This window comes from Zosterops lateralis (assembly GCF_965231275.1).
Source record: "Zosterops lateralis genome assembly, chromosome: Z".
Taxonomy (NCBI): domain Eukaryota; kingdom Metazoa; phylum Chordata; class Aves; order Passeriformes; family Zosteropidae; genus Zosterops; species Zosterops lateralis.
Window position 1 is genome coordinate 15,785,600 of NC_139800.1, and position 25,566 is coordinate 15,811,165.

At 38.3% G+C, this 25,566-nt stretch overlaps 1 protein-coding gene across 1 annotated transcript in view; it reads left to right on the plus strand.

The window, feature by feature from the left end:
* The first annotated feature begins 755 nt into the window (after nucleotides 1-755).
* Nucleotides 756-25,566, plus strand: part of FGF10 (fibroblast growth factor 10) — a 59,061-nt gene continuing 34,250 nt past the window's right edge. Inside the window, exon 1 of the mRNA XM_083883992.1 lies at nucleotides 756-1,371. Within this exon, the coding sequence (XP_083740118.1) occupies nucleotides 1,035-1,371 (337 nt within the window). The 5' untranslated portion in view covers nucleotides 756-1,034. The remainder of the gene's footprint in view (nucleotides 1,372-25,566) is intronic.

Sequence of the window (25,566 nt, forward strand, 5' to 3'; positions counted from 1 at the left end):
CAGCGAGCCGAAGGCGGCGGCTGCCGCAGCCCGGGAGGAAGCGAGGGCAGCTCCCGGGGCTGCCTCCGCAGCAGGCACCGCTCGCTCCAGCTGCAAAAAGGTTTCAGATGTCCCACCACTGCCTGACCCCCTGCAAATAAGGGCTGACCACCAGAGGCACATCCCACCTCTGACTTGTAATCGCTGACATTTAGGCTACAGCTTCCAACCTGTTTACAACCAAAGGGGGAGGGAAAGGAAAGGAAGGGCGGGGGGACAAGTTGGGATTTCTCCCTCTTTCTCTCGTGTTTTGTTTTGTTGTTTTTTTTTTTTAATACTGTTCTGGAGAATTCAAAGCAAAACAAAGAAACTTCCTCCTCTGGGGTTGTCAGTGAGAAAAGGACGGGTTGTGCAACTGGTTTGGGATTTGCAAAAAGGCAAGAGGGTGGGGAACAGAAGAAGGTGCAAAGCCACAAAGTGTGAGTGCGCGTGTGTGTAAAGGTGTATGTGTGAAAAATCCATTCCGGCACCCCCCTCCGCTGGTTATTATTTATCTTAGTCTTTGTTTTTGTTGTTGTCATTGATTTTGCTGTCATCTATTTTTCAGACCTTTCTGCATCTAAGATGGTGAAGAAAGGAGTGAGGAAGAGAACAAAATAACTACTGGAAAGTCTCAAACCAGGTTGGGGAGTGTGTGTGCATGTGGGGGGGGGTGGGGAAGGGAAAAAAGAAAGAGGATTTACCACAGCAACCCCCCCACCCAAAAAAAAAAACAACCCAACCAAAAACCAACAACCAAAACCAAAAAACAAAACCAACAACCAACAGCTCTTTTTTCTGAGGGAGGACTCGAAGGATTAAAAGGCAGCAACTTCTGAGGCGATTTGTCCCCTGAGTTATGGATGTTGGTGCACTTACTTCAGGCCAGATCAGAGCTCAGAGGAATCTAACCAGAAGCAGCAACCACCGTCTCTCCACTTGCCTTTTACCAGGTTTTACCCTTCCAGTATGTTTCATTTGATAAGACATTTTCCAGCGCCCAGAGTTTCAGTACAATGTGCAAATGGATACTGACAAATGGTGCCTCAGCCTTTTCCCACCTGCCTTGTTGCTGCTTGCTGCTGCTCTTCTTGGTGTCTTCTGTGCCTGTCACCTGCCATGACCTCGGCCAGGACATGCTGTCCCCGGAGGCCACCAACTCCTCTTCTTCATCATCCTCCTCCTTCCCCTCGTCCTTCTCCTCTCCTTCCAGTGCGGGGAGACACGTGCGGAGCTACAATCACCTCCAAGGAGACGTGCGCAAGAGGAAGCTCTATTCTTACAACAAGTACTTTCTCAAGATCGAGAAGAACGGCAAGGTCAGCGGCACCAAGAAGGAGAACTGCCCGTTCAGTAAGTACGGCTCCGCCGCCCCCGGGCCCGCCGCCCGAGCCCCCGGCCGGGAGGGAAGGGAGAGGAGGCGGCGGGGCGGGGAGGGGGCGCGGGGCAGGCTCGGGGGAGCTCGGCTCGGCTCCTCGGGGACGCCGCTCCCCGCCGGCCCCGCATCCGTGGCTCTCTCCGGTTACATTTGTTTTGCAAATGGCCTCGGCTGAGCACCGCTCGTTTCCTCGCCCGGCAGAAGAGCAATTTAGAAAGATTTGCAAGGAAGTGGCGGGGAGTGTGTGGGGGACATTGTCTCCCGAATCTGAAAATCATTATCCCTTGTCATTAGAGCGCCTTGACGAGAGCGCTGCATTGGAACAATTAATCGATTTGACCGCACGCTTCTCTCTCCCCCGAGCCGCCCGCTCCCTCCTTTCCCCCCTCTCCCGGAGCAGGGGTGTTCGTTCCCGCGGGCCGGGCTCTGTCCGGGCGCGCTCCCCGCGGGGGATGCCCGGGGGTGCCCGGGGTGCCGGAGCCGGTGCGCGGCCGCGCTGCCGCCCGCGGTGCGGTGGAGGCGGTGCCGGGCTGCGCCCCGCCGGTCCCGGGCTGCAGCGCCGCTATACCGCTACTCGCTCCATTGTAAACATCTGGGGCTGCCTTCCCACAGACCTCACACGCGTTTCATTGTCCTTTTCTTTTCTTTTTTTTTTTTTCTTTTTTTTTTTTTTTTAATAAATTATTTCAGAGCAAAAGTCATATGGCAGTCTCCATAGCTGAAGTTTCGAGCTTTTCTCTAGAGCTAATTAGATGCTTAGTAATGGCATGCTTCTGGTAATGTATTTTTGGCTGTTAGTACTAGAAATGTACCCTTTACTCGGTTTTCCTGCCTGTGCAATCTCAAATTGAACTGTACTAAATCACAATTATTGCTTTCTCTTGCAAATCTTAAGTGACTATGCCCCACTATAGGAACATGCTGAGAAAATAAGCTCTGTTATGCAACCCAAGGAAACTCGAAGACTTTCTTCACTGGTAAAGAACCACAATTTAGATCTTGTGTTGTTTTACATAAATCCAGATAAACCCAGGGATAAATCTGCTGTTAAATTAAAACAACAGAAAGTGAATTAAGTAGATCCCTTGTTAGCTAATGTGTAAAATACGGAGTACTTCAGCAGGTTGTCATGCTGTGTGATAGACATTGCTGTTAATTTAGCTGTATTTCTAGTAAATACCCATAATATAACCTTGCAAACAGTGAGAAAAGGGCTGGAGTATCATGTGTCGCTGCTTCACTTGCTCCACCTTGCAACTTCATGCTTTATCATGCACTCTAAAGTTTGTAAATGCTTTAGGTGTCAAAGCAGCTGAATCTTACCACCTCCCTATCTGTATTTCATAGACAGGCAAGTTCTTATAAACGAGGCTGTGAGGGAGGTTTAACTTTGATAAATTCATGTGGAATGAGGTCCTAGAATGGTTTTTCTTAGATTACCTTTGGATTTGGAGGAGAACAGCACCCCTAAAACGGGATTCTGAAAGCTTTGCATGGTTCTCTGAGAACATCAAACTGTTCTGTATAGCACACTGCTGCCAAAAAGGGCTGTAAGGTGTGTCCCGTCTAACAGCAGTGTACTACACATCTGAGCAGTCCCACTTAGCCAGCAGAATTGCTCAGTGGGTAAACTTAGCCACATGCTTGAACTTTTGCAAAATCCTGCCAAGAGGTAGAATACACTGAAATGCTCGTATACATCTTCCTACCTTTTCAGGCTACATGAACGAACAACCCCTCACAACTATGGGAGGGGATGTCTGTGGTTTGTCCTGGTTTTCCAGTCAGTGCATCAGAAAGAGAATTGGCCTTCTCATTGATGTCATGGTTACTGTCACATCTGCAGAGTATCTGCTGAAAGAGAGGAGAATGTAATTCGTTTCATATAAAAGCAAAACAATGTCTTTATTATACGTAATTGCATCCTATCCCTGAAGATTATATGCAGTGAAGAAGGGATTGCCATCACCTAAAATCTTGTAGCTTCCCTACTGTACTTGCATCACAAAGGCAGACCTAGTGTAGATCCTTCAGTTCAAAACTACTACCACCCAGTTGACAGAAGTCGGAGTTCTTTGTTGTTGATTAATAGTCATTATAATATGCAGTGTGAAATTGTGTTTTTTGTAAAAACATAGTGTGAGACCATTTAAAAATATATTTGTTATGCCTTTATTCAAGGCTGTTTGTGTAGCAAAATGTTGCAAGTGAATTCACTAAATCTCCCTCTTTCACAGCATCGTGTGTAGCAGTGCTATCATAGTACTGCTAAAATCCCCAGCTGGACTGATTCCATGCAAAGATATGGTATCTTTCATACGGTCTGAAAGAAGTAATTACATGTGAATAGATTTCTCCTGTGCATGGAGTTAGCTAGAGAGGCCACTAAATTGTAGCCTTTTTAACATTACAGGCTACAATTACTATTACCATTACTATTTAATCTCTAAAATTAGTCTCTCCCTCTGAAACCATGTTTTCCTAAACAATTAAGAGTGACTATTGACACACAAGACTGAAATATTCTAATTTTGAGGCTAATTTTCTCATATGCTAATGTTTAAAATGCATTTGTGCTGCAGTAAAGCCTTATCAGTAGGTCTGTAAGATTGTGATGTGCTGCATAATTAGACAACAGCTTTCATGGCTCACTGCCAATTAAGCACTGTCAAGTAAGAAGAACGGTTGGAGAAAGTCAGAATAAACATTCAGAAAACAGAATTTAGTCTCCAGCCTTTAAACGGCTCAAGCAGCATTCATGGATTTGCTCTATAAATACTGTGTAGAGTGCACTAAATAAAGTTTATTCTGGCAGCTGTATTCCAACTCGACTGCTTGGAACTATTCCATCATCCTTTCTCTACCTATGGAGTACCAGGTGGTTCCTGACTGTTCTGTCAGAACAGAAGACTGGTGGAACCTGCAGCACTTGGCATGGCTGGAGGTGTCTATCACCAGATAGGACACTTTACTTTATTGTTCCTTGCATCTGGAAGTTGGTCCTCAAAATACAACTACCTTGTCCTGCAGCAGCACAGCTGCGAAGTCCCTTGCCTCTGTTCTTGACAGAGCCCTTCACAAGCACAAATAATACACAAGTTGTGGTGTTTTCTGGAGGTTTACACACTAGATGAGAGACAAACAAATCCAAAAGTCCTCCAAAGAGCAATTACAAAAACTTTCACTATATCTTGAGCTTTGGAATCACCAAGAGAAACTTAAGACATATAATAAAATTGAAAGGGAACTGCCTGTGTGCAGATTTTGACTTTCTCTTAAGATAGCGAAACTCTCTGGTATTAATGGTTGGCATGCATGAAAGCTACATGATATGTGATGAGTTGTTTCAAGAAAACTTAAATGTGTGTCTCAGTGCTATACGACTTTCAATTGACTTTTAAGGTTGCTATTCCCTATATTCACTATATATACTTAAATAGTACTATAAGGGCACACAAACTTCAGGTATTCAGAACAGATTTGCAGACAGTTCTATTTGAAGAATAACAAAAATGCACAGTATTTTATTAGCAGCAGCCGACCTCCTGTCTGTGGAGGGAGTTCTGCCTGAGCAAAGATTGCAGGATCAGGCTCTTAGGTACATGTTCAGGGAGTGCAGTCTGTGTCACTGAGCCTGGAGATGAGTGGGAAGGATTGCTGAAGGGATTCCTGCGGGCTTTGGACCAAGCAGTGCTTTGCAAAACCTACAGTAGATGGCGGCACAGCCACTGCCTGGTGTCACCTCTGCTCAGAGAAGGGTCTGCATCCCCAATTCTGTGAGCTAATTTAGTTCAAGGAAAGCCAAAAGGGCTTTCACCAACGGATACTCTATTAATTTGCCTTCTGATCAACCCAAGTGGACTATTTCAAGAAAAAGGCACTGTGTTGCCTTTTCTTGAAAGAAATAGCAAGAAAGAAGTAGCAAGAAATAATTAGCCACTTCCCACAAGCTAACCTATTCTGGGCTTTTCTTCTGAGCATTCAATTGTCCTTTTTACTAAGCTTTAGGAACTCTTGAAGTCCCTGATAGTCTTTGGTTTTGCTTTGTTTAGCGTGGGATAAGCTTAACAACATAGTGAGTGAAAGCAAGAAAGTTTTGAGCCTTATTCTTTTGCCCAAAAGATTGTAAACAACCACTCAACTAACAACTAGAAGTGCTGAACGTTACTAATGAGGATTTTAATTGTGTGCATATATACATGACATATAAATAGGTATTTGTATTATAGATTGGGTTATATGCAGAAAAATAGCATTAAATGTGTTCTGATTATATATACTTCATTTGAAACTCGTCTTTTTCATTGTACCTCTGGTGCAGAAAAACAATAAAGTGCCATAGGTACCTTAACATCAGTTATGAAGCTCCAAGCAGAGTAGAATAATTGGTAAAATACACCTTTTTCTGTTGAACATTTTGTAAACTAACAGTTTGAGATTATTGGCTCCTTATCATATGTGTTTGCAAATTAATGTGAGAAGTTTACACTGTTTTTTTAAAGACTGATAAGTGTTTTGCAGGTTTACCCTCCAAAGAGTTCTGTTTTATGGCTTTAACAATCAAAATACTTAAAATAGGAAATAATAATGAGTGAAGTAATTTGAAATATAGGCTTCTTACTGTGAAATGTGTATGCTCTAAAGGACATGATTTCTCACTTTCAGCTTTTGTTGTTGTTGTGGGTTTGTTTTTGTCTTTTTTTTTTTTTTTCTTTTTCTGGTTTGTTTTTTGTTTTTGTCTGTAGAACTCAGTTATATAATTTATAACCAGCAGTACAAAGCCGTAGGCACTTAGGATTTATGAATGTGGAAAGAATTGTACTATTTAATGTCTACATGACACTCTCCTGTTACCCTTACTGCATTCCTGCCTTGTGGACCCTCCATGCTGATACTGTAGCCCTGCCATAAATCTTTTCAAAATACACAGTTGTAAGAAGTCTTTTTGTCTTCATAAATCTAACTTATAGCCACTTGGGAAAAAAAATCTCCCAAGAGTTAGGAGCAAATGGAAGCTTGTTCCTAAAACCCCAGAAGAAAGAAAACAAGGGACATACAGGTTTATAGATGCCATGTTTCTGTTTTAATGGGAGGGTTCACAGGTAGTGGCTCGGTCAAAACTTCCCTTGAAGATGGCATTAGCTGAGTGAGCAGTATAGAATGTGCTTACACTTCTGAAACATCTTGGATGCATTCACTCATAGGATAAGATCCTCTGTTTTGAAATAAGGCATTTTAAGATGACTTTCAGATGTCTTTGAACTGTGTGTGTGAATAGGGGCCTTTTCACTTCAAATGAAAGTCAGATCAGATTCTGCAATAGGGGAGTTCTTTCTCATTTATTGCAGAGACCCTTTCATGTAAAAAAAAGAAAAACCTTTCTATGGGTAAACCTTGTTAACCTGTGTCTTAAGTTGAAAATTGCAGGTACCTGTATGAACATGAGCAACAATTCATGTAATGTAGATTGCTGACTTTTCCTCTAAGTAATATGATTTCACAAGAAAGATTTAAATAGGAAAAAGTGTATATGTAAATAATGTATTTTTATTTTTAGACTTATTATTTGGGCTAAGTGTCAAAAAGCAGAGAAATTACTTGGTCAGCTTGGGATTTCTTATATACTTCCTTCTTGATATTGATATGCCATGACAAAACATGGTTTTCTGTTTTGTGGAGAGCTTTTTGAATCAAGTTCTTACAGTCTCTTTTTCCCCTAAGTAGCGCGAAGTTGAAGTTTCAGCTTGCTCATTTAAACACTTGCTACTGCTTCTTGTAGTTGTATATGTTACTGAACTGCTTTACCCTAATATTCTGGGATATATCATCTAATGACCTCTTAGTCACTTGGAACAGCACAAATATTTTGTTTATTAGCATTGCCAACCAGTGTCAGCTTGATCAGACTGCATGGAAAAGTAACCCTTGCTCGCTTTGGGCTGTGTGAATACCAAACTCTAGATAAGAAATGGAGGACAGGTTTAGTTAATCTTAGCATGTTTGTTTCTCAGTTGGTAGGTGTATTGGTGCCACTAGTCTAACTGTGTGTATCTGTCAAGCAAATTTTCTTTCTTTTGCTTTGACAATTTATTTTTATGTGATATTTGGCTATGTTGCATCTTTTTATTGCTGAGATCCTTTAACACAGAAAAGTAATCAAGGGTGGTTTCAATGTTAGTTCTGTTAACTGGAGGGATCCTTCCCTAGCTCTCCTAATTGCTTTTGGTTCTTGTTCCAATTTGTTGTAAAACATCTCTGTTGGCTGCAACATAGTAAAAAAGAGACAGGAAGCAGTGTTTCATGAAGTTTTGAAAAGTCAGCCTGGGAAAGCTCTCTGTGTTTATGAAGAGAATCAAAATCTTCAAGGGTAGGAGTCAGGAGGAAGTGGCTAAATCCTTAATCACTGAATAGATGTTAAAACTGGATTCATTAATTGTGCAGATTATTAAAATTGATTTTGGTGCTTCATGAGTACAGTGCAACAAATGGAAGTTGCAGGGGAAAGAAATGGTTATGAGTAACCCTTGTCTCATACTAAATAGTGGCTTTTAAGGCACTGTTTTTCAATTAGGTCACTTGTGTTCTTTCTTTGAACATTCAGTTCTAATTGCAACAGTAAATCAAAGAATACGCTCAAAGTAGATTCCCATGTAAGGTGGACAACTGGACAGTGCCTTTTTACTGCTACTAACACGTGCATCCAATTACTGGGTTGATATATTCACAATGTCAGCTGTAAAGCATTCCCCTATTTTATAGTTAGCCTAAAGAATTATTAGCCTGTCCCCTTTCACATTTACCTCTAAATAATCTGTCAGTAATGTATATCTTCTACAGTTAAAGAGGAATTTTCACACACATCGAAGCTGACTTTCAGAAAAAAGGAAATGTTGAAACTACACCAAATAGCTTTATTCCTTTTCTCTTTCCCCTCTTCCATAATTTTTGGTGTTGTCAAAGAGAGGAAAAGGTTATGGATGGTAGGAACATAAATGATTGTGAATGTTATATAAAAATAAAGATCAGATTGTTCATAAACCTTGATTTAGGAAAGCAATATGGTGCCTGTTCCTTTCATGGTGGAAAACATACGTGAAGGACAATTAGTTGTTTTTTGCCATTCCTGACTTGCCTTCCTATGTGGGGAGCAGAAATGAAAACGAGGGGGTTGCGGGGAGGAGGAGAACTGTGAGGACTCTCTTTGCTCTTCTTTCTTCTGCCCCTGATATTAGAGGTTCAAACATTGCATAGAAAGAAATGAAATGTAAGTTTTCTTTTAGATTCCTGACACACAGTTGTGCAGCTGTAGTCAGCATGTGTGGGAGTTGGGGAGGGAATGCTGAAGCATTTTGGAATCATTCAGGATGTTATTTAATTGGAATTAAGGCATGGTGCTAAGTGGAGACTGGGTATAAATCAATGATATTGTGCCCGCATTAGAGGAAGTGGGTGGGATGTGTGACAAGTACCAGATCAGTACTAGAAAGGATGACAAGAAAGAAATAGGGGCAGCATGTGTCCTGTGTGGGAGAGAAGTGGGGAGATGGGGAGTGTGGCTTACCCCTTTTGGCAGCTGTGAACTGCCAGTGATGTTGAGTTGTCCTGTCTGATCTCACTGTAACATCTGTTTGCTCACAGACTGAAACTATGAAGACATTAAGGTGCCTTTTCAATTTGTATAAAAGCATGTGCTTGGTTTTAAGGTACAAACTTGCCACTCCAAATTTCATTGTATCTTCTCTGACCCTATTCTGTAGATATTAGATACTCTTGGGGACCTGCTCTAGGGTTTTATTCTTCATTTAATCCTCTTCAAGAGGATTGATAACTTGCTTTATTCCTGATATCAAATTCAGCATTGATTACTTGCTAGCAGAAGGGTGGGTGAACTGTTCCTTGAAAGTAATAAACTATTTGAAAGAGCTACAAGCTCTGTATAAAAGAAAAAAAAAAAGGTGTTTTATTTGTTTTTTTTTTAAAAAAAAAACAACTTTTCAGTATGCTAATACTGCACGCTTTATTTGTTAAGAGAAACATATACCTGAAGGACATCAAGGTACCCTAGAATTCCAAGGGGTTTGATTTTTAGAGCATGGCATAGGGTGGAATAGAGCATTTTGGTTGCTGGTATGTTTAGTGTTATCAAATATGTCATATTTTGCAAGCTTATTTTTGGGATTTGAAACAGATATATAGGTACAAGTTCATTGTTACAGTGAGCAAGGGAAAACGTGTGCTCTAGAATGGAATAGGAGATGACTGCATTTAACACAATTAATGTTTTATAAGACTACATGTTTAGTGTCTTCTTTCCACAATTTTATTATTACATTTTAGGAGATTCTAAAGGTTGTGATGTTCTCTGAAGCGGTCTTTTAACCACAACAGAACAAAGTTTTTTCTAATTTATTTCCCAGATACTTAATTTTTGTCTATGGATTTTCCTGAATGTAAACACCAGAAGCATAAACCGTGTCTTAAAGCCATAGAACTGTATAATATCCCAAGTCAGAAGGGTCTCACAACTATTGTGTCCAGCTTCTGATCCTGCAGAGGGCAATCTGGAAGTTGATCTGGAAGTACCTCTCTTATCCTCATGAATTATCTTAGTACCTGTGGCACGTTTCCCTTGGAGACAAGCTAATGAAAACCTTCCCCTGAACTGTAACCTGGGCTCATGACTCTGCCCCTCTTCCCTGTCTCAGAGGAAGCAGAGTGGTGCATGTGGTTCACATTCTGATGACAGGACACCTTTCTCTTGTCAAAACACTAGTGCTAATAACTGCAACGCAGAAATTCTGTGCTCACTCAGGATCTGTAACTGCAAAACTAGTGGTAACTTGAAAAGATGAGGAAGAAGAGGCTAGAGTTAACCTCATTATTCAAAGTGGGATTGCTTTCTGTTACTCTGCTTGTATGTCTAGGTATGGTTACTCCCTCTCTTCAGATGCTGAAAAGATTACTTCCTGTACTAGATACGTGGACAGTTTAGGTGCTACCCTTACAAGTAGCTGGGTCAACAGTTCATTATTTGGCTGAAGAGCTGAGTTAAGGCACCATCATGTGTAAACTGGTGCAAAAAATTGTTACAAACCAAGTTTCACCGGGCATTCTGACATACAAACAGTTGCAAGCTCTTTAAATATTCACTTCGTGTGGTTCTGACAGAAATAGCTTAGAAAGTGAGTAGAATGTAAGAAATGAAAGGAAATTCTGATTGTTTCAGCTTCTTAGAGGTGAAGATGCTGATGAAAGCACATATGCAAGTCCAATTCTTATGAACAGTGACATTTAATGTCTTGTCTGATAGCTTTTATTCATAAAGCAGCATGATCTCTGCTTCTAAACACCCATGAGCACACATAGGCAATAACTTGCTTCTTAGTCTGATGAGTACAATACACATATACCACTTAAGTAGCTAATAGAAAATTCCATGAGATACAAGTTATGCCCTTTCTGAGGCTTAAAGGTAGATTCAACATAAACAGTTTTGCTGCTTTTCTTGGATTTTGCTTTGTTGGCAACCCTGCTCCTAGGCCAAGAATGATAGAGGGAGATGCTGAAATCATGTAGACAGGTGATTCCATCCACCCCGGGAATGATGTTTCCTATTCCTGACATACAGTGGGAAATACTGCAAGACAGAAAGGGAAAGCAAGGCAACCCTGCAGGACAGGGAAAGGGTGACAGGGCTAAAAAGAAATCTGTTCTCCAGGTGCTATGAACAGACCATTTCATTTACAGACTTCTGTGTCTGAATAGCTTGAGGAGTGGCAATTGGAACCCAGCCTGTACATGCCATGGCATTTAAACTACGTAGGAGCTCTTCGTATTAGTTATTCCTTGGTACTTCCTTTTCTCATATGACATAAACCATTCAAGAGCAGTGACTGCTGATTGCTTAAAAGGTGGTGATTCTTGTATATTAAGGAACTACAAGACTGAACACACCAACATACTAAAAACATTACAAGAACACTCTATGGAAGACAAAACGGTTATTCTCAGTAAATACAGTGTATAAAATACCTTGCTATAGGGCTTTGGATGAGAAAATACTTTACATCTGAATGAAATACCTCACAGAGCAGCTATTCAGTTGAGTTCGTCTGGGAAAGAAAAAGTCCAACACCAGCTTTCTTTATAGAAGAGATTTCAGGGTGTTTGAACTTAAGGAAGATTCTTAATGACTGTGGTGGATTTTTGTCTCAAAACAAGACTGAAACAAATAGGACTGGAATAATTATGTAGGGTTACAGGAATGATTGTTCTTCACCATGTGCTGTGAGAATACTGAGGGAATAAAGGAAGCTGAGGGAATCCTCAGAGTTTACTAATGGTCCTCATGGTGATTGTCAAGTAGTACAAAGTAGGAATCTGCTTACAGGGAGAGGGTAGAAGACTGGACAATTTGGCACAAGCATGATCTGCAGGAATTAAACTCTGAGTATCAGGAATTCCATAAAGTATTAGGAAATAATAGGTCTTATATGTTGGTTATCCATTCTACCTCAAAAATTTTGAGAGTATTTGAGTCTAATTTCTCCTTAGCTCTTTGCTGCTTATAAAATGAAGTTAGCAATACTTCCTACAAAGAAAGGGTGTTATGAAAGGCAGTTACTTGTGAAACACACCAGGAACACCATGATGAGTGCTAGGAAAAAAAAAAAAAAAAACAACACCCAGAGGGTAATCATCCTCTTCACTGAAACACTTGGGTATAAGGAATAGTAGGGGCAGTTTTGTCTTCCTATAGAGCAGAGAAGAATAGGCTACTTCTTAATCCTGTCAGACTAAGGTGTTTTTGTCTTTCAACAGGAAAAACTCTTATGTTTCAAATATATATATATTACAATATAACCCCTCTTGCAATCATTCTGCCAAAATTACCCAACAGATTTTTTGTATAGCATAAGACTAAAATTAATGTCAAAATAACTCATTAACCAAATAGCATGAGGGAAGGCACATATTGGATCTGTACTGTAAAACTGGATCTGGTTCTGCTGCATGAACCTTATATTCACAAGCAATGTTAAAATTTCTTTTGCTTTGAAGCTATGAACCTTACAGTGTTTCAGCTCAAGGATCTATATAATTTCCATTATAATAGTTAAAATATAATTGTTATTTCACTGTCCTTACTGTCAGGCCTATCAGTAAAAGAAATTTGAGCATGATATCCTCCTAATATTTATTGTATTAAAGTATTATGTATTTTTGGAAGTGCCTTAAATTCCCTGAAATATTTTCACTCTATTGGAGTTAACCTACTGGAATTATTTGTTTGGGTTTTATTTATTTTCTACCATCTTTAAAATTACTGATACTTCCCCTTTAGTGTCACAGACATTATTCTTTCAGTATAATTTATTACAATTACTTCTGCATGTCACAACTTTGCTTTGAAATGACAGCCATCCAAGTTAGAGTCTTTTCAACTTTAGTGAAAACACTTATAATGAGGCTGACACTTGGCTCATGTGGAATTAATCTGGTCTCTTGGTCATTTCTTCAGTTTCTCTTGCTGCAGTCAGCTCTCAAAAAGACATATCTGCAGCTGGGGAGTACATAAGATTAACTTCCGCCTCTCTGTGGCTTCTTGCCTCAGACCACACACCAAATAATTCCTCAAAGCATTATCCAGATTTGCTCAAAATTCACCATGCTTGCTTTATTCCCTTAGTTCTGCCACACATGCGTTTGTGGACTCTGCTTACAGCTGATTCTCCTTATGAAACAGGAAATATTTTGCAAAGATGAGTATTTAGCGACAAACACTCTTGTAAAATATCTATATTAATTTTTCTGTAGCGCTCTTCCTTTTTCTGGTTTTGTTAATTTTATATATGTACACAGTAGACCATAAAGGTCAGCAAGACATAACCTTTTTGTTTCCAACTATACCAAGGACATAATAAAAACTTACACAGTTTTTCAATACCAACTGAATTACAGTAACTCCTTCACTCAAAATGAAATTTTTAAATTAAAAGAAAAACACAGTGTTTATATTAATGAAGAGCTTTAGTGCTGTCTGAACTAAACTAAAATTATTAAGTTCAATAATGCTATTAAAAATTTCCCACTGGAGGAAGTGGTCTCTTATCCAGGGACCTCCAAACCTTAATCACAGTTCAAAATCTCTTAAACAAGAGTCACAGATGTGAGGTATACATACATGTACTTCTAATGATTAGCAAAAAAACCCCAGCAGATAAAAACATTAATTCTTTCTATTAGCAGTTTGTCCTTTATGCAAGAAGTTATATATGAGGTTTCATTAAACGCATAATGGGGAACATAATTTTGGTGTTAGAGTCAACTACAGTCTGGCATTTTCTAATGCTCTTAATATTGGATTTTCAACTAAGTATTTTTTCATGGAGGTTTCAGAATGTTTCTTCTTTCCAAAGAGCCAGTATGTATATATATATATAAACTCTTCATTTATACGTGTGTTTTTTGTGCTAAGCTATCAAAGTTCTACATGCAAAACTCCCTTTTCAGATATACTGACAATGCAAGGGTAGGTTGCCGGACAGTGCAGCTGATGTAGCACATAAAATGAAGTGTCCAAAGAATCTTTGGAGACCTGACTGAAAAGCACACTTATGTTTTGTCCCAGCACAAGATATTTAGCTTTTGGAGTTAGTCCAGAGGAGACCCTCTAAGCTAATCCCAGGCCCAAAACACCTCTTGAGAATAAGTAGAAATATGTGCCATGGTTGCAATTTTTGAATACCTTCAGCAGGACTGTAACATATTCTTAACCTAGTAAAAGGATGACAAATGTTAGAGACTTCTAGACATCCAAAAGTAATTTCAGAGTTTAGTCAAAGTTAAAGAACTTATCTGTTCTTCAGCTCTCTTGTTCCACTGGTAATGAGTCCTAGTCAGCATGACCTTGTAGCAGAGTTTGTTGCTGTTGTGGTTTTTTTGTGGGTTTGTTTTGTTCTGGGGGTTTTTTGGTTGTTTTGGGTTTTTTTGTTTTTTGTTTTTTTTTTTTTTTTTGTTGGCTTTTTTTTTGCATTCCTTATCCAAATGGTAGATTTGTTTTCTGATTCTGAAGGAGAGCTAATACTCACAAGTCATTTGTCACAAGCCACTAAAAGTGTCAAAGTCTTACAGCAGGTCCTTGGTGGCTTGTTAATCTCTCCTTTTTTACCCCCCTCCTTTTTTTAAAGGAAACAGACTAATTCACTTAAGCATAATGAGAGCCATGCTTGCTATAGCCTACTATGTCCTACCAGCCAAAGTAAAATCTGTCTTGTTTCTTCACCTCCTTTTCTTGGCTCCAACAATTAAACACAAAGCTGAAAAGTATAGGTTTTTATGGCACAGCTATTTCATATGTCAAATGAAAAATGGAGGCTGCCGTTTTCATAACAGAAAAATATACAAATGTGCTTTTCCTTTGTGCCCCCCTCCTTCTAAATTATCATCAGCAACATGCAAAAGATAAACCTCTATGTTAAATAGGGAGACCAGATGTATGTTTAACCTCTCACCCTCATTTTTCTAACTGGCTTCCATTAGGAACAAAAAGTTAATATATTCTAAACAAAAATAACTGATATGGTAAGGTGAACTTTTCAACTGGGTAAGAGTTCTTTAGAAAGAGACAGTATTACAGAGTCCAGTGTTAGGCTAACAGGCTGTTTTACTGTAGTAATATTCACAACAATAACTCCATGGTGACTTTTGTTTGATAAGTAGTAGCTGAAAGTTTGTTGAGTTGCAGCAAAACCAGTTGTAACAAGTACTTAAATTCTCATGTCCTACAGAAAATCTACTACTATGTTATAGATCTCAGAATCACTATCCAATGTTAGAATTTTCATCTCTACAGTCATTCCTTATTCCAAACTTGAAATATGGCTGTATTGTTTTCCTCTTCTTTTGAGACAGGCACTGAGGCAGAGAGTTTAAGGATCAGGATTTTCTCTATTTTATCTTTACTCAGACTTATTCCACTGTAAATCCATAGACTGATGATTCTATTCTGTTCATTATTTTGTGTTCACAATACAATGTTGATGTTCTCATTCTTAATAGACAGGGGAATTGAAGGATAAAGGGTTCTGTTCAGTACTGTTCAAAATTTATAGTAGAGTATTTCTCCAACCTAGATGTATATGTATGAAAGAGTAGATGACAAATTTAATAATAATTAAAGATATAGGATACAGAAGAAAAGTCTACAGAAGTGTTTAAATAGAGAAAATAGACAATTCTGTCTAAATATGGTGGTCTTGTCTCTTGGTAAAAATGCCCATCAGATAGCGGAGTAAAGAAAGTTGGCAACGTTTGATAATGAGGTATTCTTAATGAGCAAAGTTAGGAGCTGCATGTAACCCCTAAATTTTTTTTTTTATCAGGAAGGATAAATGTTTAAAGTGCTGTCAGTGTATTCACTACAGATATCATCTGTAGAGAGTCTGTCTTTTTGAAATTACACAGTCGGAAAACCAGCAGATTTTACATATGGATTCATAGTTTTAATTGGTTCCTTTTCACACTGTTAAGCTTGTTTGGATAAGTTAATGTTTAGAAGAGATTTAACAGAAGAGAAGATACTCACCCCAAAGTCAAGGAGAATTTCTTACAGAACAACAGGAGAAACAAGTCTGAAAAGAAACTACTGCAATCAGGGAATCATTACCAGAAGTAGAGGAGAAGCCCTCTAGGAACTTGTTCTGACTCCTCAGCTGGAGGTTACTAAATCTCACCAGTTCATGTTAGCATTTCAGATCTTCTCAAAAGCAAAATCACACATCTTAGCTTTACTGGCATAAATACAAGATTTCAGCCATTCTGAATTATGTTACCTAAATCAAGAATACATTAGAGTGTTTGGAGAACAGCTAAGCTCCATCTGGGGAAATAGCATAGAGTGGCTGGTATAGATTTCTTTTTCCTTTAGGCATGATTCATAAAAGGGATGTATGATGTTTTAAAAGGGGAAAAAATGTAAAGAGAGTGTTAAAAATTGGGTGACATTTGAAATAAAATTACCAAAATTCTTTACACTCTGAACAAAGGAGATGGTGTTTTGACCTAGTCTAGAATCTCAGGATTTCAGTTATGTATTTCTATTTCTGTGAAGTTGGCAATGCAAAGTATTCAATTTATTCCTACTGTGATTTCAATTTCTATCAAGAGTGTAATTTCAACACCTTATAATACCACCTTAGAACCTAGTCCAGGAGTAAATACCAGTTGATTTCATAAGCTGTGCCAGTCCTGGAAAAAGTTGCAGATGTCAGCTTTGCAGAAGGCTGAAATAGCCAAAGGAAAAGGTCAGTTGTGGGATAAAAAGGAAAAGGAAATTAAAAAATAATTCTTTGTGCTGCAAGGTGCAGTGAGGAGGTAGGAGCACTCTGAATTCCTACAATAAACTCCTCGGTTTTTTATTCCTTCCAACTACTGCAGAAACTCTGTCTTCTCATTATCTGCATGAATTTCAAAGGCAAAACCATATTGCAGCCATTCTTACTGGATAGTTCCAAACAGGCAGTTTCTGTGGAACAGCAGCCTATGCACAGCAGCAATGATATTTTCACCACATTTCCAGAACATGTCATCCACAAGATGGGCAGCCCCAGATGGCCTCTCCCACTGACAAACATCTGTCTGTGGCAGTCTGGAGCTGTGGGTAGGTGGGAAGTGGTTTGTGGCTCTTGGTCTAGAATAGAGAAGTTCTGTAAAGCCGTGTAATAGCTAAAGAGTGAACTTACCATATGAAAAAACCAATATTTGCTTATCTTTTCCTGACTTCAGCCTTTGGTGGATGACTTCAAAGTAGCCAGGCAGGCCTTGTGTCCCAGGATCAGGAAGGAAACAGCATTGCTCTGTGATTTATGATGACTGGGGAGCTCTGTTGCAGGAACAGCCTTGACACAGGCATTTGTTATATTTAATAAGTGTGTGTCTGTTAATTAAAATTGTGTCAAATCACAGAAAAGAAAGCCTCCTGGAAACCCTAACAAGAGCTCCTGTTATCACTAGTGTTCATAATACAAGTTTGTTCAGAATTAACAAATCCAGTCAACACTAGATAGGTTTTCTCACCATACTCCTTGGCTATAAGCTGTTCCACAATAGAAGGGCTACAAATAATTCTAACTTTCAACCAAAATGCTGTCAATGAGACAAGAGGAAATGGCCTCAAGCTGCACCAGGGTGGGGGATGATTCAAGTAGGACATCAGGAAAAATTTCTCTGAAATGTTGGTTAAACATTGGAATGGGCTGCCCAAGGAGATGGTGGATTCACCATCCCTGGAAATGTTCAAGAAATGACTGGACATAGCACTTTGTGCTATAGTATAGCTGACAAGATGTTCAGACAAATTTTGGAGTTGGAGGTCTTTCCCAACCTTAATGATTCTATGATATTGTGATAATCAGAGCCTCTCTTTTCAGTTATTTTGCCCAAGTAGTATCTTTAAAGACCCAAAGATTTTATTCTGTACAGTTTATAACAATGTGCATGTAGGAGGCAATTGTATTCTCTCCTTTTTCTTTTCCATTTCCTCTGCTAAATTTAGTATGCTAAATTCAATGCTAAACAGAGAACAGTGTGCTAAGACACCCACTATCCTGACCCTGAGATTAACTCAGTGGTTCAGAGCATGGTGCTAATAACACTCAGGTGATGGGTTCAATACCTATATAGGCCATTCATTTAACAGTTGGACTTCTCTTTCAACTCAGGATGTTCTGTTACTCTGTGACCTTCCTGTTAGTTGTGAATGCAAAGCAAGATAGTTACATTCTCATAGGTTAACGACTATGTATCTTTTTGGAGATTTTCATTACTATGTGACATAGGAAACATAAATTTCTTGTTTTCCAATCACAGGTTTAATACCTTTTCTGGGGCAGTTTAATTTGAAGTATTTCTTGGTGATCTTTTGGTTAGATATGTCCCAACATGTTCTTTTCTTGTGAGGTGATGCTTTCATTTAGTGTCTTTCAAGAACTGCTTCTATGTGCCTTAAACTAGAGCTGTGCATCATGTCCAAGACCTAAAAGAAGAATACCAAGATTCCCAAAACTAGTATGCCACAAAACAGACCTCATTTCTGCCACTTGGCAACAGCTGCTTTCTCCCCCCTTAGTAAACCAGGTATGGCCTAGGCCTGGTTTAGAATGCATTTGACAGGGAAAAGTGTTGAAAATATTGAAGTACTCTGTCAGGAGTGATGGTCAGAACACAGTGATGCAGACAAATGAGTGATGTAGACAAAAGTGAATTTAAGATATTGTGTAATGTCAAAAATGTAAATCACATTGATTTGCATATAAGACCACTTGAAATTTGAAAGGATAATGTTAGTTAATGGGGGTTTTGGGGAAAGAACTTATTTCTCTACTTCCTTAAATATGTTGGAATTCTAAAGCATTTTCCAAACAGAGTGAATAAGAAATATTGAGAAAGATTTTCCTACAAAATCAAAGTCCAAAATAATGTCAGTTTAGATGAAGCATGACATTTTCTGGGAATTAGTTAGAAATATATCATGAAAACTTTCCAATTTAATTTTCTTTTTCACTATCATAAGTTTGACAAGATGTTTCTGTGTTTCTTTTAGAAGTATAAAAATTAATTTTATCATAATATTTAGAAAGTTGAATTGCAAATTTGTTTGAAGCCCATTACCTCTATGGGGAAATGAAATTAATTTAATGATATTTTCAGATGAAATAATGTTTGGTTGTAAAAGTTCCATGTACAGCTTACTAATTCAAAAAAGGAAAAGAATTGAAGAAAAAAAATAAATGCTCAGAAGACAGTTGTAGTATTCTTTGCCAAAATAATCAAGCTCTTTGCTGACATGATGCTAAAGGCAGAGAATGACTATGTTGTGTTTTGCACAGGCCTGTGTCCAAGTTCTTGGTCCAGGCAAGAAGTTTCACAGTTTATAAAATGTCTAAGTCAGTACTTGAGGTTCAAGTTCATACTTTGATGCCTGTATGACTGAAGAAGTAGGAATTTCCAGCCAGTGCTTAGGTGGCTTCTGTCGCTGGGGCTTATTGAATTAGAAATACTAGAGAATTGCAGCTCATACCCCTTATGGCTTAACACTGTACACAGAACTGTTGGTTTTCTTGCAGAAACTTCCCCATGGGTCATTCTCTCTCTGTCCCACGTGTAGAGGGGAACAGGCAGAGCTCCACCTTTACTTCCTTGGCTTCATTCCTCCTAATAAGTGAATGGATGTAGAATAACATTAGGAAATATGCTTGCTTTCTCCTCCCCAAACAAAGCATTGCTTTCCTTGACATTTTTGCAGGAGAAGCAAGACAACTGCCTTTTGTTCTGGGTATAGTGCAAGCTGAGCAACCAGGATGATTTTTTTCATGGATTTGGTTATTTTTTTAATGGTAAAAACACATTTGTATTTATGAAAAAACAAATTGTAACATAATACAGGTCTCTTGTGTGTTAATGAGGGGAGAGAAGAAAACTTTGAGAATTATTATTTTTTTTTCCATATTGTGACAAAAAATAATATTTCCTGAAGTCTTTAGGTGTAATTTCACCTGTTTCTGTCATTCTAAGATGGATATATGAGCCAAAACTATTCTTAGTCCTCCCCTGATGCACCAGGATTTCACAGAAGAAGTGTGGACTGTTGCAGCTGATACATGGAGATAATGGGCACCACATGACTTTCTTTTTTCTTTTTTTTCTTTTATTGTCTGTATGTCTGGCTTCAATCAGTCACCTCTCTGTGAAATGTTTCAATTGGGCCTGAACAAACTCTTTGCTCTTCTCTGATATGGACCTGTGGATTATAGGTGAAGCTACATTAAGAGGCTGCAGAGGTTAATTACGCCTGAAGGTTTCCAGTGCTCTCCACATCAGTTGACACTCCCAGCACGCTACGTAAACAATCTGGGAGAAATTGTCATTAGCAAAGCATGAGTGCTGCACTTGCCCAGCCCTGCACTTGTATTTTGAAGCTTTCACACATGCTTCTGCATTTTCCATGACCCATTTATACATAGAAGTAAATTTTTAGGTCAGCTGCATAGCCTCTGTGTGATATTTCCTTCATATATATAAGCAAAACGATTCCAACCTGTCCTACAAACATTTAACAGCCAAACAGTCTTTTTTAAAACCTTCATGTTTATTTTCAAGTACTTAATATTTCTTTTTTTAATAAAAACTCATAGTAAATTTGGTAGAACACCTGCATATATTGTACTTGTCAGGAACTTCTGAGGTTCTGTAGACACATTTTTCAAGTTTAAGATTTTTTTTTTCTCTGTTGAGCTGAATGCCCTTTTTTGAGGGAAAATATTAAAACCGTTTAAACAGAAGCATTGTCAAGAGTGCAGTGTAAACATCCTGGTAAACTATTCCTTTCTTTTTAATGGAATCCATGTAGATGTTAAGTTAAAAAACAGAAAACATAAAGTTTTCAAACAAATGCAGTCCTCAGGACAATCATGTCTCATTTAAGATTATTTCAGATCAAACTCCACTTAAATCAGTTATCTCCTATACAAAACAAAGAAATGAAAGGGCAAGTAGCTGCTTCCCTTTATCTCTTGTTATAATGTTTTCTTACATTCCAACACCATTTTCTTTACTGTTTTTGAAGAGAGGAGGCAGTTTTATGCTTTGGAGTGTGCAGGAACAAGTTGAGGAAAGGCTGGAAGGTCAGCCAGTGAGCTCAAAGTGTGGCAATTCACTTCTGTCTCACCTCATTCCTGCTTCTTCACAGCAGCAGCCCAATAATCTTTTAAATCTGTTTGATATGGCTCGTATGCTTGAAGCAACTTGGACACTGCTTACATAGGAGCTGTCTTGAATTTGCCTATATGAGATCACAGAAAAAAAAATCCTAGGACACTCAAGGAATTCTCCAGGTTCCTAGATTTAATTACCAGAATTTCTAAGGAATTCTTTTGTACCAAAAATAATTGGATCATCATTTTTTTAAGTGGATTAGATACAAAAATATAATGTAAAACAGCCATTATGGTGAGGTATGATGTGGGACATTTTTAGCTGTCAAAATGTGCTTAGAAATGTATAACAAATGCCAACATGATACTGTGAATTGTGAAAAGAAAAAGACGTGAGTTCTGCTGTTTGCTGTTGCCAGTAAATGTCTACTTTTGTTTGGACACTGTTACTACAAAAGCTGAGATAAGACTGTGATTTGCCAATTGTTGCATTGTGCTGGCCAACTCTGGTTTTGAATTAAAATACACATATGCCAAAAATTATGTTTATATAATTTAGTATGTTGTGTAATAAAAGAGTATTAGGTAGTCCAGTTAATGAAATTGTTAAATTTTGGCAAGTGTTGTTAAATTAAGTTTATATTTAATGTCTTTTAGGACATTGGGTGGAAGGACATTTGAATTCTATTTCATATTAATTGAAACAGACTAAGTTGTTGATATAAAAATGCCTGTAAATAGCAATTAACTGCATTGTGACAGTAGTTTTTTCTAAGAGGACAACTCAGAAAGTGCTTGCTTTGAAATAAAACAGTCTAAAGTGGAGTTTTTATTCCCCCTAAGCAAGAGCGTGTTTAGCCAACATCCCTTTCAGCCGTGTTAGATGTTGCTGGTCCCAGGGGAACCACATACTGAGAAAAGTGTCTTACAACTCAAAATGCAAGCCAAAAAAGGAGAATTAAATATTCAGTGCTAGAAGCTGGCCCATGGGATATTGTACACCTTATTATCTATTCTATGTCAGAGGTCTTAATTCTCGAAGTGAGTATGTCCTTTTCCTTTTTTTTTTTTTTTTTTTTTTAGTACATGTACAATTTTAAGGATCTCATTCTTTATATCAAAACCCTATTGCAGTCACTTGGATAGTTTTCTTGAGTTTAAATATCACTTGGATGGAGGAGTTTGCAGGATTAGCTTTGGTTTCTTTGTGAGCTGCCCAAGCACTTTCAGTTGAACAAAATCTGCACACCCCAACTTTTAGAGTTGTTTGTTGTTTATTTTTCCATTATCAAGATGACCAGTTATATGTTTCATAAGTAGGTTTAAGAGTGTGTAAAACAGGCTCCGGTTGTCCCTTGTTTGGTTTGACACACTTCATGGACACTAACACTTAATTAGTCACTGTCTAATCCAAAGAATTTGAGTAGCTTGTTGGTTTTATTTGTTTATTCCATTCCCTCCCATCAGCAAGTAGAGAAGCATAAAACATATCTGGAAACAGCAAATGATGTGAAATGTCCATGTTGAAAAATTTCTTATCATAGGTAACAGAAGTTTTACCATTGCACCATTCTTAAATTCACATTCATTTCGCAATGAGAGATGACACTCTTGTGAAATACATATCAGAAAAAGCTAGGACAAGCTTGAAATTATAGTTAGGAATACAACGGAAAACTGAAAGTGAATTTAGACACTTTCCCAGGCAAGAAGAAAGTCAGTCAAAATTTGAAAATGTAATCTACTTAGGCTCGATTGAAATAAAGTTGTCTGGAAATCAACATTAGCACTTTCAAAGGGTTTGTGCTGTTAGTCAAGACATATACTACTCTTTCTTCTGAGCATTTGTTTTCTAGTTTGGGTTTTACTGAATAAAAATGTTAAAAAGATTTCCATGCAGACAAAAATACCAGCCCCATTCCTTTTTGAATGACTTATATAAACACTTGCAACAACTCAGTCCCAGGATGTTCATTAAAGTCAACGTCTGCTAAGCCTCAAAATTTTTGGCTTAACTGTGAATATTTCCAGTTGTTGCAAACTAGGTAATTAGGTTTTTTCCAGTTAACATAGCATGTTTTGCTGCAGCAATAAGCGAAGAGGCTGGTAAAGAAGTTTTAATGTATCTTTTTTTTTGGCCAATCGAAGCCAGACCTTGACTGTTTGTATTTGTATAAAACATTTCTCTTCATATTTATTTTAAATTTAAAGAAATTTAAAATCTTTGATGCTAGAAACTAACCCTTTAGATATCTGCTGATAATGTCATGTCCAGGTATGCATACCTTAATACCTTAAACAAAAATATCATCACTGACATACAGATCACGAACATTTCCTTAGCAGAAATATTTCTAGAAATGAGCAGGTCTTGCCGCCCAGCTGTAGGATGGCATTTAGGTGCCTTGTAGCGTTACCAGTGTACAAAACCCAAAATAATTGAAGATAGTAGAGTGGTGTGTAAGATATCTTACACAAGGTAGTTTACTGCAAAATAAGGAGTTTTTTGATTTTTCTGGGTTGGATGAAGGGGTTTTTTTGGTTGGTTTTCATTTCAGGTTGGTTTTGTTTTGATTTGATTTACTTTTTATTTAAGTCATTTGTGCTGTTACATAGCTGCCTGGTTTTGTTCTCCTGGCTGTAGTGGTTTTGTCCAAATACACTCATGCATGAACATACATTGCAGGGAATTTGGAGAAAGGATTTACAGCGATTTACGGAAGTTAGCCACATTAAATAAAAGCAAGAGAATTTCTGTTAGAAACCTGGCTTCAGCTACTGTCTGCCTAGCCACTGTTGAGTCTAATGAATAGCAATGGAGCCTGGTATTACGAAGTGCAGGGAATCATCAAAGGTAATAAAACTGAGATCAGACCAAAGCAGCATCTGGGAGTGAAGTTTTAAGTAGCAGACAGGAATGTGTACTAATTATTGCATTGTTAATATGTTGCATGTGTTGGTTGAATAGAGATGGTGTGACCAAGGGCAGTCAGTAGCACAGCCAGTAGCCCTGGATTTTATCCATCACAGATTCTGTATTAAATCTCCAGCTGCTTTATAACTTTCCTAATGTGACATATTCCCATGCAAAACCTGTCTGTCCAACTGAGCACACCACTTCTTTCAGATGTCACCAAATTTATGTAGCAGCCTAGGACCACTTGGCTTCCTGCTAAACCGGATTGAAAGCTTAGAAGAGACAGCTGGACAATGTTTCACTGCTACTAAAATATTTGCATTGTACGCATCAGGCACTCAAGTTCATCAAAGTGCTTCAATGGCTCTTTTCCTATATATACAGGAGGAATATTGAGTCGAGATGATGCTGCAGCACTGGATTCAAACGCAGCATTCCAAAATGTCTTTTATCCTTAGAGAAGACTGTCCTTTCTCTGTATAAATAATTAGGTTTTGGGAAAAGTATTGTTTTTTCCCAGTATAAGGCGTGACTACACCAGTCAAAAAATCCTCTTTATCCTGAATTTACATGTCTATTTTTTGAAATATCAAAACTGTGAAATTAAATTTAATATTCATCAACCTGTTGAGAACAGTACATAGCAGTTGTACTTCAAATTTTCAAAGCCATAGCAGCATAAGCTAATTAATGTTCTGGAAGCACAGGAAGCAATAAAAATCCCGTAGTGCTTTGAATATGATGTAGTAGGATAACATAATCAGCTTTCTCATGTCTGCATGAGAAATTGTCTTGAATACTAGCTGAAGTAATAGTGGTAAGTGTGGTCATCGTTTACCTCCATTTAGTCTTCCAATTTTTAGGCTTTTACCATCTTTATTGTTCAAAATGCAGAAAAATCACCTGTTTATAGGTAATATGAAACGGAATTTGTTTATCAAGGGCCTTTGTAAAATGAGGTATTGAATACTCCACTGACACTCTACTGATGTAGTTGGCAAACTGTGATGAAAACTTTCAGTTAGTGAAGAGTAGAGGGGCACTGAAGGTACAGTGTGCAGTGTACAGTGTTCTGAGGTACATCAAAACAGTTAGTTATGGTTCTGGCTCCAGTCACAGAGCCAACAGGAGAGAAGGGACCAGGGCATAGGCCATTAGCCTAATTACAGTGCTCCGGACTTGTTCAGTGGTGTTCAGTCCCAAACAATCCAATGACCAGATCCTAAAGACACTAAAGAACTTATCTTTTAAAAGAGAAAGGGGAAGTGTGTTGTAGTTCTGGGCTTTGTTCATTCTCCCGTATGCTATTTTTGTCAGTCTGTCAGAACTACAATAAGGTGTTGCCCTATTCAAGTTTTGTTCTCTGACTCTAGGGATGAGAAAGTCTTTATTTTTTTTTCCCCCAACTCTCTAGATTTTAAAACCAATCTTCTTACTGTGTGTTTTGCTCTGTAACATATTTTACTTTGGACAAAAATGCCCACCTATCTGATTTCAGTGCTAGCAGTAGCTTGGTCAGCCTCCATGGTGCAGAATGGGAA